The following is a 16,514-nucleotide window of genomic DNA, read 5'->3' as shown; positions in this document are numbered from 1 at the left end:
ATTAATTGCCATATATATGTAAATCATATTAGGTAATTCCGTAGCTTTTATTTAAGGAAAGAATACACACTTCCTATATTTTAGGTTAATATAATGTTCTCTAGTGTTATATAATTATGGAATAATGTGACACCATTAGATTAAACTATACTTTATATTAGATGCTTTAGAATTCTTTGAAATGAAATTTAGAAAGCATTTAGAATGCCACCTAGGATTTGGGTTTTTTTCTAATTAATACAAAATTAAGGTTCTAATTTTTCAAAGGCTTATCAGTTCAGTTAATATAGGGGATTCCTAGTTTCATTTGCAATTAGAGTTTTGGATAGCACAAGCTGCTGTTCGATTCAGATTGATCTAGTTTTAGTTTGCAACTGAGAGATGGCTCCCACTCCCGATCCCAACAGTGTCGGAGGCGGTGCGAGGAAGGATGAAGCCTCCGTCAATGTCCCGTCCAAGGATCCTAAGAAGAAGGACGACAAAAAGGAAGACGACCTGGTGAGAGTTCTTTGGGACTTAATTTCAAATCTGTGGGATCTGCAGTCAGTTATTAGTTGTAAATCGGTCTAATTGAAGTAAAAGATGTTGTAGAATTAGAGGTCCTTTTTTTATTGGCAAGCTATTTTTTTTATTTATTTAATGACTCGACTTTGATTGTAGTCTGAAGAGGACTTGGAATTAAAGCAAAACCTTGAGCTCTATGTCGAGAGGGTTCAGGATCCCAATCCGGACTTGCAGAGGGCTGCTCTTGAAAGCATGAGGTTCAACTTTTAATTGTTTTTTTTCCCCTGGGGTGCTCTTTCTTACTAGTGAACGTGTTTGTGTTCTTAATTACCCTAACTCTATGTTTTTTTTTTTGTCACGTAGGCAGGAGATCCGAGCTTCAACAAGCTCTATGACTTCAGTTCCCAAACCACTAAAGTTTCTCCGTCCCCATTATGGAACTCTTAAAGCCTTTCATCAAACTATGCCTGCTTCTGATCTCAAGGTATGTCATCATCATACTTTTCACCTTCTTTGTTCCTATTTCTGGTTATGTCTTAAAGATTGCTTTTTTTTTTTTTTTCTGTGTGTTTCAGAAATGCTTGTCCGATATCCTCTCTGTCTTGGCCCTTACCATGTCTGCCGAGGGTCAAAGGGTATGCTTCTACCTATTGAATGGGCACATGTTTTCCTACCCTAATTGTTTCATCTTTATATGCCCTGGATTCCTTTGAGACATATTTAAATTGTTCACAATATTTTCCAGGAGAGCTTAAGTTATAGGTTGATTGGAACAGAGGGTGACATTGGATCGTGGGGTCACGAATATGTTAGGAATTTAGCTGGAGAGATTGCGCAAGAGTATACAAAGCGCCAGGTCAGAAACTAATCTTCCGTGGCATTTCACATATTCTGAGGATAAACCGTTTATATCCTTCTGATTGTTGGTGTTTTTTAGGAGTGACTATAAGATTTCTTATCCAATGAGAAACCTTGCTTGTGTATGATTTTCGACCTGTTTGTTTCATTATCTCAGAGTGAGGAGGCCCCTATTGATGATTTAATGGAGCTTGTCCAGCAAATTGTTGCTTTTCACATGAAGGTGAATTCCTTTTTTTTTTTGTGTGTGTTTTCGCCCTTGCCGTACATATGTAGGAAGGGTATTTGTAATTAAAGTCTTGAGGCTAGTGCCTTTGGTTTTTTTTCCTTCTGTCTAATAAATTTCATTTCTATTCCTTGCAGCATAATGCAGAAACTGAAGCTGTTGACCTTCTAATGGATGTTGAGGATCTGGATCTCTTACTCGAGCATGTAGACAAAACAAATTTCAAGAGGACATGCAATTATCTCACAAGTGCAGCAAAGTACTTTCATCCTTGTCAATCCTATTCTCTTTATTTTTCTTCACTCTTATTTGTGGTTTTAGACCAGTCATTTTGTCATTTTACTGATCTTCATTTAGGTCAGTCATGTAGAAACAAGTGGCGAGCTTTGCTTAGCTATATTACTCATAAAAGTCTCTTTAACGTCTTATATATTTGAATATTCAGGTACCTTCCTGGACCAGATGACATGTTGGTTCTAGATATTTCCTACATGATCTACATGAAGTTTGAAGAATACCCAAACGCTCTGCAGATTGCATTATTTCTTGATAACACGCAGGTAGGATTCTAATCTTCCTGTGGACCTCTTTGTTAAGTATTTCCAAGTATATGTGTCGAATTTTTAAAGTGTTCTTTTTTGATAATTTTTTTTTTTTTTTTGTATTGCAGTATGTTAAACAAGTATTTACATCATGTGCTGATCTGCTGAGGAAGAAGCAGTTCTGCTACATGATTGCTCGACATGTAAGTCCTTAACTTTCTTTACTTTACTATATATAACATTTACTTCTCACTCCTTTGTTGTAAGTATGTTTTAGTTTTGGATATGTTCTCGTATATGCTTTAAGAGTTGGCTGTGTGTTTATTTGATTATATATAGCTGTTATCGAGCATTATCTAGAGGGAGTTTGATTTTTTTTTTTTTTTATTAGCCATGGATGTTGGGCATGTTGCTAGTGTTTTCTCTTGTTTTAGAACTACTTGGTATTGTTTCCCTGTGAAGACGTCATTCTTTAGCCACATGGCCTCCTATTCACTTCTAAGGCAGACACCAAAGAAATGCTGCATCACTGCTTAAAATTTCCATCTATATAGAGTACAATGCCCGACGACACACTTTCTTATACTTTTTTTCTCTTTGTATGCCTCCCTGCAGGGTATAACCTTTGAACTTGACGATGAAATGGTTGCAGATGAAGATGACCGAGAAGCCCTACAGGATATTGTTAACAACACTAAGTTAAGTGAAGGATATCTGACTCTTGCAAGAGATATTGAGGTTATGGAGGCCAAAACGCCTGAAGACATCTACAAGGTAAATCAGTTTTAGTGGATGTCAAGCCTGCTGCTCGTTTATTTAGTTGCAAATTATGTTTTCCTCAGTCTTTGACCTAACTTTTTGAATTCTGTAGGCTCACTTACTTGACGGCAGGGCCAGCTCTGGTGCAAGCGTTGATTCAGCTAGACAGAACTTAGCTGCCACCTTTGTCAATGCATTTGTAAATGCTGGTTTTGGGCAGGTATGGTTGCAGATTGTAATATAACAGAGCTAGTAGCAGACGCATCCTCTTAATATATTTTCTTATCGCAGGACAAACTAATGACGGTACCTTCAGACTCAACAACCGGATCTTCTGGAAATTGGCTCTTCAAAAATAAAGAACATGGCAAGATTAGCGCAGCTGCTAGCCTGGTATGCCTTTTCTTACCTGTTGAATTTCTTTATTTTGTTCAGATCATGAAAGTAGAAACTGTAACCTGATCTTGTGTTTCCCTGTCATAGGGTATGATTCAACTGTGGGATGTGGAAGCCGGACTTGCCCAACTTGACAAATATTTTCATAGTAATGATAATCCTATCCTTTCTGGAGCACTTCTGGGAGTTGGGATTGTAAACTCTGGCATTAAAAGCGATTGTGACCCTGTGAGTTGATGATGTCCTGTTTGATTTTACGGAAATCACTAGTGCTAATATTTCTAGCTATTCTTTCATCTTACTCAGCTTTATTTCTCAGGCATTGGCACTTCTTGGAGACTATGTAGACAAAGAGGATTCGTCTGTCAGAATTGGTGCTATCATGGGTCTTGGAATTGCATACGCAGGTTCCCAAAATGACCAGGTCACTGACATTTTCTTATCTTTCTTATATTACTTGTTGAATGTTTTGCCTGTTCACGAAACATTAACATGCTCATTGTTTCTATAGATAAGAAGCAAGTTGTCGCCGATACTGAATGATGCGAAAGCGCCTCTAGATGTGATTGCATTTGCTTCACTTTCTTTGGGGATGATCTATGTTGGTTCCTGTAATGAAGAAGTAGCACAATCTATTATATTTGCTTTGATGGATCGAAGTGAGGCAGAACTGGGGGATGCCCTCACGCGTTTCTTGCCCCTTGGTCTTGGACTTCTATACCTGGGCAAACAGGTTGGCAGTGTGTTGTACTTAGTCTCGCTCTTTGTTCGTAAATTGTTATTTGCATTTCGTTGACAGCATCAACTTGTTCCGATATTTACCAGGAAAGTGTAGAGGCTACGGCTGAAGTTTCAAAGACATTCAATGAGAAGATTAGAAAGTACTGTGATATGACACTTCTTTCGTGTGCTTATGCTGGGACTGGCAATGTCCTAAAGGTATCTGATCGTGTGTGGTGGTGGTTTGATTACATAATTCATTACTTGCTTTTTTAGTTGCTGACCCCTCCTTAATATGTCAAGGTCCAAGACCTTCTTGCTCAGTGTGGAGAGCATCTTGAGAAAGGTGACATCCACCAGGGTCCAGCTGTGCTTGGATTAGCTATGGTTGCTATGTCAGAAGAATTGGGCATTGATATGGAGATTCGGTCTTTGGAGCGAATGCTGCAATACGGAGAACAAAACATTCGGCGTGCTGTGCCTTTGGCCCTTGGCCTCCTGTGTATATCAAATCCAAAGGTGAATACATTTGTAAATCTAGTTTTATTCCATGGTTGTATAGAGTATGGTGTTTTTTAAAATTTTTTTTTTTTTTTTTTTCCACAATTCCAGGTGACTGTAATGGACACTTTGAGCCGACTTAGCCATGACACAGATTCGGAAGTTGCCATGGTGAGTAATGGTTTTGTTTTACAGTGTTCAGTAATGTGATAACATCCGAGAGAGGACTAATTTTCTTATTATTTTTACAGGCAGCAATTATATCATTGGGACTGATTGGCGCTGGAACTAATAACGCAAGGCTAGCCGGGATGCTTCGCAACCTCTCCAGCTATTATTACAAGGACGCCAGTCTTCTCTTTTGTGTAATGTGTTCCTTTTTTTTTTTGTTTTTATTCCCCCGTGAAATAAAAACTCTTCTTCATGTTGAAATTATTGTGCTCACGTGGTAAGTCATTAACGCAGGTGCGTATTGCTCAAGGGCTGGTGCACATGGGAAAGGGTCTCTTAACACTCACCCCCTTCCACTCTGAACGGTTCTTGCTATCACCGTAAGTTTACCATTCTCTCTCTATTTCCAGGCTGTACCTAGTTGGATGTTCTTGTCATGAGAATCGCTTACCCTGCTCATGTGAAACTTATTCATGGCAGAACCGCACTTGCTGGTATAGTGACACTCTTGCATGCATGTCTGGACATGAAGCCAATCATACTCGGGAAATACCATTATGTCCTTTACTTCCTCGTTTTGGCGATGCAAGTGAGTTCAATTTCAGTCCCCGATGTTTTCATTTATAGGCCTGATGATCTTTTTGATATGATCAATTTTGATCCATGTTATAAAAATATTTGTAGCCGAGGATGATGTTGACAGTGGACAAAGACCTGAAGCCACTGTCAGTGCCAGTGAGGGTAGGTCAAGCAGTTGATGTGGTTGGACAAGCGGGTCGGCCAAAGACCATAACCGGATTCCAGACACACTCCACACCTGTTCTCTTGGCTGCTGGTGAGAGAGCCGAGCTAGCAACGGACAAGTATGTTGTTGTTCTTCTTCTTCGCTTGTACCCTTGTGTTTTGATATGAAAAGCTTTTGTGTTTTATGGATGATACAAATATAAACCGGGATTGTAAATGGGCAAACAGGTACATTCCTCTGTCGCCGATACTAGAAGGGTTCATCATTTTAGAGGAAAACCCAGACTACAGAGAAGAGTGAAACGCTCACGAGTTGGCGAGACAATAAAGAAAGCTGCATTCTCACTAGTTTTTCATGCGTTGGTTATTTCGTCTATGTTATGTTGTCATGGCTTTTTGTTTCTTATGAAAAAATGTTATATCTGGGTTTGATATCTTTGGATAACACGATATCTTTCTAGTTTGTTTTCTGTTGTTGTACTTGCAGATGCCTGAATCAACTAGATGACATTTGTGAAAAAAATCACTAGTGTTATAAAAGTAACTAGGTTAAGTATTTTATGTATTAAATATTTTTATATATTATAAAATAATAAATATATATTAAATAATTAAAAGTCAGTAACTATTAAAAATATAATTAAATTGGTGCGAACATATAAATCAATTGTATTAATCTAAATTTATTTTATTTTATTTGATAGGATATGTTATTAAATTTAAATGATACTAACATAGATAATATATTTTAGTATATTTTTAATATTAATATCTATTAAATGATGATTTCTACTCATATAGTTTTTTGATCATTTGTATCTTTTATAGAAAAAAAATTTAAATTACTGATAACAAAATTTTTATCGTAGGATTAATAGTTTTAGTAATTTATAATTTAAAAAAAATAAGTTGTCAACGATCGTTCAAAACTTTTATCAAAAAAATTGTTCAAAGTAAATTTTGAAACTAAAATATTGTATTTTATATGGTTTATAGTTTAATTTAAAACGATATATATATTAATCTTATTAATTAATTAAATTAGACTTTTTACTTATATAATTTTTGTAATCATTTGTATTTTGTCGTAACAAAAATTTTAAACCATGGATCATAAAATTTGAATGTGAGACTTTTAACAGTTTTATTAATTTATAGCCGTTTGTAAAAATTCAAAATATAACATATACATAAAAATCTAAATTTTTATTATATGGTTATTGTGGTTGTTTAATTTATTTAATAGCTTAAATTTAAACAAATATGATAGAAGATACACTATTTTTTTATCAAATCTTTATTATTCAAAATCATTAATTGCCATATATACTTTAGCCACATTAGGCAATTCCGTAAATTTTATTTAAGGAAATAATAAAATATATTAATGATGAATTTATTGTTAGTTTAATAAAAAACTTATTATATAATTAGATGGACCAACATATTTCTCTAATGATTCTAAGAATCATTCTAGTGATGACATGTGTCTACAAAAAGAAGTTGTAATGCTTCTCAAATAATATATAGGGGATAGAAAAGTTTATCTTTATTCATAACATAGAAGTTCCTTATATATGAGATTACACCATCATAGATAAATGGAAAGATTACAAATCATAATTTCTTGGTTATGAGCCATCCTTCCTTGGATGCCATAACCATTTAGAGCTTGTAATGTGCTTTAATATTGCCTCATTAAAACCTTACCAGAAAAACCCAATTGAGACAAAACCACGGTGAAGGAAAAAGAGTACAACACACATTACTCCCCCTGATTTGGACATTACTGAAGGTCCCTTGGACTTTTCCAATTTTCTGCAATCCGTGGGTGATGAAGATCTTGGGCAGAATATGCTTCGTCCTCGAACATGATAATTGGTTCTTCTTTACCATCGTCCATGCCACAATCTGATCGAACATATTGAGTCATCGACCTCAAATGCACACACACGAAATCTTGGATGATGTTGCTGTGATATGCGTGTACCACCATGTGTAAAACATAACATGTCTGAAAACAAATCAACAAAACCAAATAACCCCTCTTTGGGCTGGTTAGTATAAAATAAACCAAAATCAAAGGCTTCTTCATCGTCCTTCTTATGGACCAATCAGATCAGTGTCTAAAATAAGTCTTCTGCATCGTCCATCTCAGGACTAAATGGACTTCTTTATCGTCCACCTTTGGACTGAATGGATCAGTGTCCAAAACAAGTGATCTCACGCCAATGTACTACATAATGGGTGAGACTGGTTCATATTAAATCTCTTGAGTACCATTTTCTGTATATACTATTTGATGCACAAGGATTTCATTGTTAATGTACTCAATCTGTAATCTCAAACAAAACTTCGTTTTCCAAGATCTTTCATCTCAAACTCTTTCTTGAGATATTCAACTGTTTGGGAAATTGTATCCAGAGGTTCCTAGGATATTCAGATCATATCCTTTGATGATTATCAGTATTGTTCTTGAGAACTTACTGTACTTTCAGCTCAATACCCTCTAGTACTTTCATTATCCAGTGGAACATATAAATATGCAGTCACTACATCAACTTGCTGCAAGTCTAATTTTCTTTCTTATATAGCCAGACTTATGAGAAATCTAAAAGTAGTTGCATCCACCACATGAGAGTATGTCTCCTCATAATCTATTACTGGTCTTTGTGAGAATCCTTGTGCAACATCAGCTTTATATCTCACGATTTCTATTCCTCACAAGACCCATTTATATCCACTGGTTTTAACATCATATGACGTCTTAATCATATGGCCAAATACACATTTCTTCTTTAAACTATTTAACCCCACGTTTCCATTCAATCCAATCTGTTCTACGAGTGTGCACTCTTATATTGACGTGGGTTCATGATCCTCGCTTATATTCATAAATTCAAGTGCTACCTTGTATGCAAAATAAATCATCTTATGTCGACATTCCTTATTGGTTCCATTATGTTCCAGACATGATATAATCGATTGAGATTCATTATTATCAGGACCTTTAATACTTTGCAGCTTGGCGTCCCAAGCTACATTGTTTGGTACCTGTACCTTAGAGCCGACCGGCCTTATCTCCATGTCTGGGATGGTTTCCTTAGTAACCTCGGATTTGGATTTTGATTATCATTCTCTGCACCTTTCTTTTGTTTCCGAGGATTCTTATTTTTTGGAACCTATTGGTCTACCACGTTTCATACGTTGTCTAGACTCTGTAGCAACTTGACTGTGTCTCTTCTTGAACATCAAATTCGTTGGTGCTTTACAAGCTGGTTTATATATGAATTAGTCATTCTTTTTCGGGTCAGCAAATGTGTCTGGCATTTGATTAGCTAGCTTTTAAAATGTATAATCTTTAGACATCTATTTCACATTCTTTAGTCCGAGGATCTTGCCAAGACATTGATGGTTGATTTCATTCTATTTCTTTTACCATTCTTTTACCAGCTTTATTATTTTTTTTTCTCCTCCTGGTCCTAAAATAATCCGTGTACCTGGCCTCAAATATAATCACCCATAGTTGGCTCAAAGTACTTTATTATTGTGGGAGAATCATATCCAACATATATCCTCATCCTCCTTTTGAGGTCCCATCTTAGTTCTCTGGGGTGGAGCAATTAGTACATAGACAGCACATCCAAATGTCTTATGATGGGGTATGTCTGGCTCTTTACCCGTTAATAATTGTGATAGGGGATATCTATGCTTACTAAATGGCCTGATGCGTATTAACTTAGGTGCATGTAAATTTCGTGTGGCCCAAGCTGTGAATGGGAGTTTTGACTTCATAAGTTATGGTCTATCAATCAGCTATTTGCGTTTTAAAAGATTTTGGCGAAGCTGTTCTTGGTATGGACATGTATCACAGAATTGTCCACACTTACCCCCATGGACATACCATAATCATTTAAACGCTTGAGACATGTATTCACCAGTATTATCTAGACATATAGTCTTTATTATGAAAAAGGGCTCGTAGCCGTTTTACTGGTGATGGCCTAATGAGTTTCCCTTGTGTACATGTTACACACGTGAGATTCTTTGGGATAACTCTTCTTATCTTTTAATGTGTGCCTTTTGAATATCAATTTTTGCATCATGTTTGGACCAGGATGGCCAATCCGTTCGTGCCATAAAGTGTATATTTTCGCAGGCTTTTAGCCCCTATCATACTGATCTATGCATAGTCTAGGTCAGTAGAGAATGCAAGTATAGTCTTTAGAACTTATTATGGCCTTGGGCGATTTTATACATATATCTGAAGGAACTCTTTGTTTCCTTCACCCATTGTTTCAATATGGAAACCATTCATTCTTATATCTGTAAAACTCAATAGGCTGCTCTTGATCTTAGAGCTGAGTGAATATAAGGCATCACTGATTTCTAGATGCATACCCTTAGGCAATAATATATTAGCCTAGCCATAGTCTTCTTTCAGACTGGCGATACCTGCTTTAGTACTTATATTGGCATTTTTCAGTGTACTCATATAGAAAAATCATTCATTCATTTAATCTAAGCATACAATGTAATAGGAAAAAATTAAGGAGATAAAAATCAGAGAAAGCATACAAGCAAAGCAATCAGACAAGTTTGATGTCGAAATCAGATTATCAATTTGATTCTTTTAGGCAATCATAAGTCTCATATTCCATAAGATCATCTTGATCATGTTCGAAATTATTTTCACCATCTTTATAGACCAAGTGGGTTTCAGGATTCTTCCCTTTCAGACTCTCTTTGATAGAGGTCACAAAAATGTTTAGGAGTCCTTCATATCTTAGCCCAATGGTTCCCCATTCCACATCTATGGCACACTGATTTGGTCGAGCTTTGTGGTTTAAAGGATATACCACAGCCACTGCCTTGACCATGGCTCAAATTGGGTTGATACCCACGGCCTCTGCCATAGTGATTCCCACGGCCAAATGTGTTATAGTGGCCATGGCCAGGTCCTTTCCACCCTCCACGGCCATGACCGTGTGGTCTATCATTCTGGACGTGGTTACCTTTTTTTTCTTCTCCGGCTTTATTGGTATCAGGTAATGGGGTTAATCCAGGAGGTCTCAATTCACTGTTTCTCATCAGTAATCCATTATTTTGCCCAGCTAGCAATAGACTCATCCACGGACTCATAGTCCTGGATTCTGGGATTCCTCCAATCAAATAGGGCCTTTGGTAATAACACCGTTCTTTGGTGATCATATCTCGATTTTTAACTCTGTCCAAAGGTCTAGAGGATTCTCTATAGTCAGATACTGATCTTTGAGACTCTTAATAAGATGATGGTTAATAATTAATATTGCCCTGTATCAATCTTTCTCATTTGGCATTATCGCCTTTTGTGATTCATTCACCAATTCCTTTGACTTTAGGATAAACTCAGTATCTAGTGCCAATTTCAAATAATTATCTCCTGAGAGATTTAGGGCAGCAAAATCCAAGTTGATATTCAACATCTCAAATCATATATCAATCAATTTTAGATCTCATAAAATATTTAAAATACGACCATAAACAAGACATGCTATCAAGTCAATATATTTCTAATAAGCAAACAAGCCACACAGCCAAATGTGATATAATGTAATAAGGCCACACGACCAAAGTGATATATGATGCATAATAAGTCACACAGTTTTATCAAGCAAGGGTATCGACCAAACAAGCAATTTCTATATGTTTTCATGTGGCCATATGGTTATAATGCAAACCTAGCATACTGATTCTATATGTACAGGAGTGGAATTATGAAACCTCAATTTAAAACAATCAGATCACGCAAAGGTGATAATAATCGGATCATGCGTATAACATAAACATGTTGGTCAGGATGATATATGATGCAAACTGGCCACACGGCCAAGTAGATATGATGCACTCAATCTTAGCAATCAGATTCTATATGTGCAAGGGTAATATTAAAACATTCAATCAAGATTTAGCAATTAATCAATCAGTTTCAGGTATGAGATTTAGCTAGACTAACAATCAAATTCAATTAGGTTTTATTAAGACTAGCAATTGGATCAATAATCAAAAATAATCAAACGGATTCAAGCATTACACAATTTAGGGTTTCGATCCAAAAATAGGGTTTTAATCATGAAAAACCAAAACAATCAGTTCCAAGACTGATTCTATCAATTTTATTAATCAGTTTCAAGGCTGATATTTATCAATACTAGAATATAGATTTCAAGCATGAATTTCAATGAATCAGTTTCAGGGCTAATTGGTATTTAGCATAAACCATGTGTAAATAATTTATCTAGTATCCGAATTTATCAAACCTCAAAAACATATAATCAGATCAATCAATTTAATCGAACTTATCATACAATCTTAAACCTCAAGACATTAGATTTTATCATGAATCTATCAACCTAGCATACGGATTCTCAATTTTCAAAGACATCCAAATCAGATCAATATAACCTATCATACGGATTATTTAGGGTTTCTATTTAAAACAGATCAGATTACAAAACTATCAATCCTAGCAGATGATATTAAAACTCAAGAATCATGCAATCAGATCATTCGGATTTTAAACAAGTAAACCTCAATCAATCTATCAACCTATCGGATTATATAAGCAAAGCAAGCTAGCAACCTATCGGATTCAATCAATGTTTTAACAGGCTGGTCGGTTTAAACAATTTTAAATCATATGAACAATTAAACAATCTATCAATTTAACGGTCAAACAATTTTAGCAACATAGCATCAGATTCAATCAGATTTAAAACCTCAGTGATCAAAACCGAAAACAGTTTTGATTTCAAAATATTCGATTAGGGTTTTAATATGTGATTTGATAATTATAGTATAATTAATTCTGATACTTATATTATTTAGGGTTTATAGATATAGGGTTAGGGTTTATCGGATTTTAACTTGTAAAAACCGATTTGGGGTTTTAATCATGTAAGAACATGATTTAGGGTTTGGGGTATCGAACTTTTAGAACTTCGATTTACTCAATTAGGATTTTTGATCTATTACCCTATAGTTTTGATTCATAAAGATTAGGGTTTTAGAGTTTCATTCTTTATCAATCAATCCATGTTCGATTATGGGTTCTTAGGTTTTGAATTACCTTTTAACCTTAGATGATTGTTGAATCGGACCACCAAAGGAGTTGAGCCGCGATGTAACACCCCGATCCGGCCGACTAGGCCGCGGTCGAAGCCTTACGTCGCTCGGTCCACTTCCTGGCCGAACCTCTTAATTTTCGCCCTTTTAATTATAATTTCGCCTAAAGGCGAGGGCTAACTTAGACCTTAGCTAAAGACTTTCTTAGCCCTTTATAGCTTAGATCCTTTCAACATATACGCAGCGGATTATTCTCTAATTAACCATTGGTCTAAAACCAATCTAACACTTGTCTGGTCGAATCACCTTAGCTTTGGTCAGTTTACTCAACTACCAATTAGCTTAAAGGTCAATCCCAAAACCAAACCAAGTCATACGATTCTGAGGTTCCATTCACCTAAACCATTCTATCTAGATCTACATAAGTAAATGCTACATCATACCTTTGCCACATCTACGGAGCTTATTAGCTCATCGGTCCTCCATTGACTCGAATTGCTCTTGCTTGACAGCTGGACCACGATCACTCAATGATCTTACTTAAGGTCTTTATCTTGACTTCTGCATCAAACAGCTCCCCTAGGTACTTAGTCATTCAACCAACCATCCCCACAGACATAAGTAACCCTTGAGAAGTCTTTGAAAGGATAAGGATATGCATCTGGCCTTTCTCGGCTCATGCACAATCCGAAATCCTTTTGCCTTATAGGCAATAGTACCAAGTCCATCTTCTGGACTAACAAAGCTCATTAGATCCTAAGTCAAACAACCAACCATCCTCACATGACTTGGAACTGATGAGTCATCATCTGGCCTGACCGGCCTTGGGACTTAACCAGACAACAAATATGATTTGTTCATACCAACCGATGCATTCATTAATCAGGTTAGTACCGACACCTTGGACCATCATCCAGAGGTCAGGTCGTCCATACTCAACCATGATCAGATCTTACACGGTCTTCCTTGAACAATCATACTTAGGCTCAATACTTATGGTCTACGACACATAGTACTAGCCATACACTTCGTCATGACTCTTAGCCAATCTCGAAGTTATCAACACCAAGGTTGATATCTAGAAGCATCACATCAATACTCTTACTCCAGCAACGTGACTATCCATACTAGTGCTCGGCCATCGAACCATCGTCATGAAACATGATCCAACCACTAGACTTGATAAGCCATCGTCTACTTAGCATGTACTGATATAACCGGCCTTCCATTGCCATCATGTAGGTCTACTCCCTACATAAGACATATGGCGCCTATCCTACTCACCAACCCAAAGTTGATTGTAAGATATCCCACTTAGCCTTTGCAGCCAGAACCATCCAACCATAGCCGGATCATCCATAGTCCCGTCTAACCGTCTAGTTAAGATCTAGGTGCGATCGACCAGTTATAAGTCCGGCCCAAAGGCTCACGGACCTTCTTACCGGATCCGACCCAAAGCCTGGATCCATACCACAGAGTAAGGACCAAGACCAAACCGGATTGCCTTGTAACCAATCAGACCTTGCGACACAACACTCCGGTTAAACTAACCGTCCGTCCGTTCGACTATGCAGTGGCGAACTGTCCACTTGGTTCGCCCTAAGCCTTGAACCAATGGCACCGTTTGGAACTAACACCCTTTGGGAGCTAGTACCCTTTGGACACACGTGCCTCTTGGCAACTCATGACCCTTGGCAACTCGCACCCATTCAGATGTTCCAACCGTTCGACCTAACCGTCCGTATGGACTGTCTGGTCCGTGCGTGTGTCCGGCCTACAGCCAAAGGACCACGCCTTATCCTACACAATTCATGAACCATTGTGACTGCTCAGGGAAGGGTTTCAACCGTTCAGAACAGAACAGAACCGCCCCTATCCAATTGGATCACCAGAGGCCAGTCAGATCATGCGCGCGCCTAACTCGTCAGTTATGGACCGCATTACTCAACCACAACCACGGTTATAACCAATACCAACACATCAACAAGGCCACGCCAATGTACATGAAGAGTAGAAGAAGAAATAGATGGAAAGAATAAGAAGAATAGGACACAATCCAAACGCCCATGGCTAGACCGGTTCGGACTGCCCGATGGTCTTAGCCGATGAGTTGGTGGTTACCCCACTGACCCTATTGGACTGAACCACGGCTTTGGAGTCCTTCTTCAGACCTTTCTCTATACCCTGGGTGTTCATAACCACACGGCCTTCTCTCTCCTAAACCGTTCTCCTTGCCGGAGATACAAAACCACCACGACCGGCCCTTTTCCGGCTGATCTCTTGGCCGGAACTCTCTCTCTCTTTCTCTACGTTTTTCTCTGAGTATTTTTACTCTGAAATTGGATACTGAAATCGACCACAGAGCCCCCATATTTATAGAAAACGAAAGGGTAAGTCTTGCCCCATGAACAGGCACGACTTGCTAGCGAATGGGCACCATCGGCCAAGGGTTGTCCCCTTTCGGCCATTTGCATCCCTTCGCCCTTTCTGATTGGGTTTGGGGTCGGTCATAAGCCCAACCCACTCCCCAAGCCCTCTAGAATTAGCCCACGGCCTTGTCCAAAGACCCAACAGTCCATGGCCCCATGGCTGGACCTCACAGCCCACCACTGGCCCGGACTCGGTCCATCGGCCCGAAACCCGAACAGTCTGTCTAGCTGAGATGAGCTGACTCCCAGCTGCTTCAGCTGAGTGAGCTAGTAGTCCAGCTAGTGGAGCTGACTTAGTAGTGGTTGAGTTGGAGTGAACTTAACCTAGCTCCGATGAGCTGGTCGAGCTTCTCGCATACTTCTTCCAGCTACCGTCTTACTCGTCCTAGCTGTCTCTTTGCTCTTATAAGGTTAAGTCTAAGTTTCCTTATGTTCTTAACCTTCTTTCTTGGCCATGGAACGCCTGCCTTCATGTCTCAAGACTGGCTAGTACGTTTCCTCGATCCATGGCCGTCCCAACGATCCTATTCAGGATCGGGGATGCGACAAGTCTCCCCCACTTGAGATGGATTCGTCCTCGAATCCTGTGGTGGTTATACCTTGTCTCATGACAAAATGTCCCAACTGAAATTAGTCTCGTATTGAACAGAACAACTTGATTTTTTAAGAACCAAATGAACTCTCCAATGATTGAATCTCTTTGACCATTGATGTACCAGTCAAGTCCTCACGAACTCGTTCCAATCTTTAGGCTGCTCGTCCTACAACGAGTCCTAACAGATTGTTATGATTCTTTTGTCCTTCATAGACAATAAGGCTCATGACCTCAGCCACAACGTACTGGATCATCCCCTTAATCAGCCACAACCTTTTCAGGCTTGGCCACATTGCGATCTTAGTCCCTCCAGACTAAAAACGCCTCAGACTTGAGTTTTGTCCTTCACTGGACTTTGTCATAATTCGATCTTGGTCCATTTACGGACGTGATCGTATTCCGGTCCTGGTCCACTCAGGGACTCGACCGTTTCACCCCGACCATAGGTCCATCTCCGAATAGGTCGTGGCCTGATCCTTGTCCTTTACTGGACTTGATCATTCTCAACCTTAGGTCAAACTCCGACTTGGTTGTACTGCGACCATGGTCCTCTCTCGGACACGGTCCACTTCAGCTCTGCCATCTTGGCGGGAGCCGACAGAAACGGACTCTTGGACAGCGGAGCTGTCCCTGGCTCTAGTTCAATCATAAATGGATCCGACCTATCAGGGGGGACACCCTGTAGCGACTGGAACACATCTGGGAACTTCGACACCAACGAATCCTCTGAAAGGTCTTTCAGAACTGCCCAGCTCTGTAGTTGTAATTGTAGCCAAAAAGGACTGACAACCCTGTTCCAGCATCCGAATCGCTCGAACTGCTGAAACCACTACTTTCTCTTGAGCCGGACACAGACATTGGTACTGGATCGGATGAAGCCCAGTCTCCAATTGCCACGACCTTTATGGCAATCGAGAGTGGCCCGATACTTTCCCAACCAGTCCATACCTAGGATCACTTCGTGA

At 38.6% G+C, this 16,514-nt stretch overlaps 1 protein-coding gene across 1 annotated transcript; it reads left to right on the top strand.

Annotated features, from left to right (window-relative positions):
• The first annotated feature begins 256 nt into the window (after positions 1-256).
• Positions 257-5,977, top strand: LOC106380689 (26S proteasome non-ATPase regulatory subunit 2 homolog A). The gene is made up of 23 exons (XM_013820503.3): positions 257-498; positions 661-761; positions 868-988; positions 1,080-1,139; positions 1,250-1,360; positions 1,520-1,585; positions 1,726-1,847; positions 2,034-2,148; positions 2,259-2,333; positions 2,746-2,904; positions 3,002-3,109; positions 3,181-3,282; positions 3,373-3,513; positions 3,605-3,709; positions 3,797-4,018; positions 4,111-4,224; positions 4,309-4,524; positions 4,618-4,677; positions 4,758-4,871; positions 4,972-5,057; positions 5,158-5,266; positions 5,362-5,540; positions 5,650-5,977. Exons 1-23 carry the CDS (start codon positions 382-384, stop codon positions 5,720-5,722), a joined length of 2,676 nt encoding a protein of 891 aa, XP_013675957.1. The 5' UTR covers positions 257-381; the 3' UTR covers positions 5,723-5,977.
• Positions 5,978-16,514: the final 10,537 nt, after the last annotated feature.

Source organism: Brassica napus, chromosome C7, assembly GCF_020379485.1.
Source record: "Brassica napus cultivar Da-Ae chromosome C7, Da-Ae, whole genome shotgun sequence".
NCBI lineage: Eukaryota > Viridiplantae > Streptophyta > Magnoliopsida > Brassicales > Brassicaceae > Brassica > Brassica napus.
Note: the sequence above shows the minus strand (reverse complement) of the source record. Positions and strands in the feature narration are given on the sequence as shown.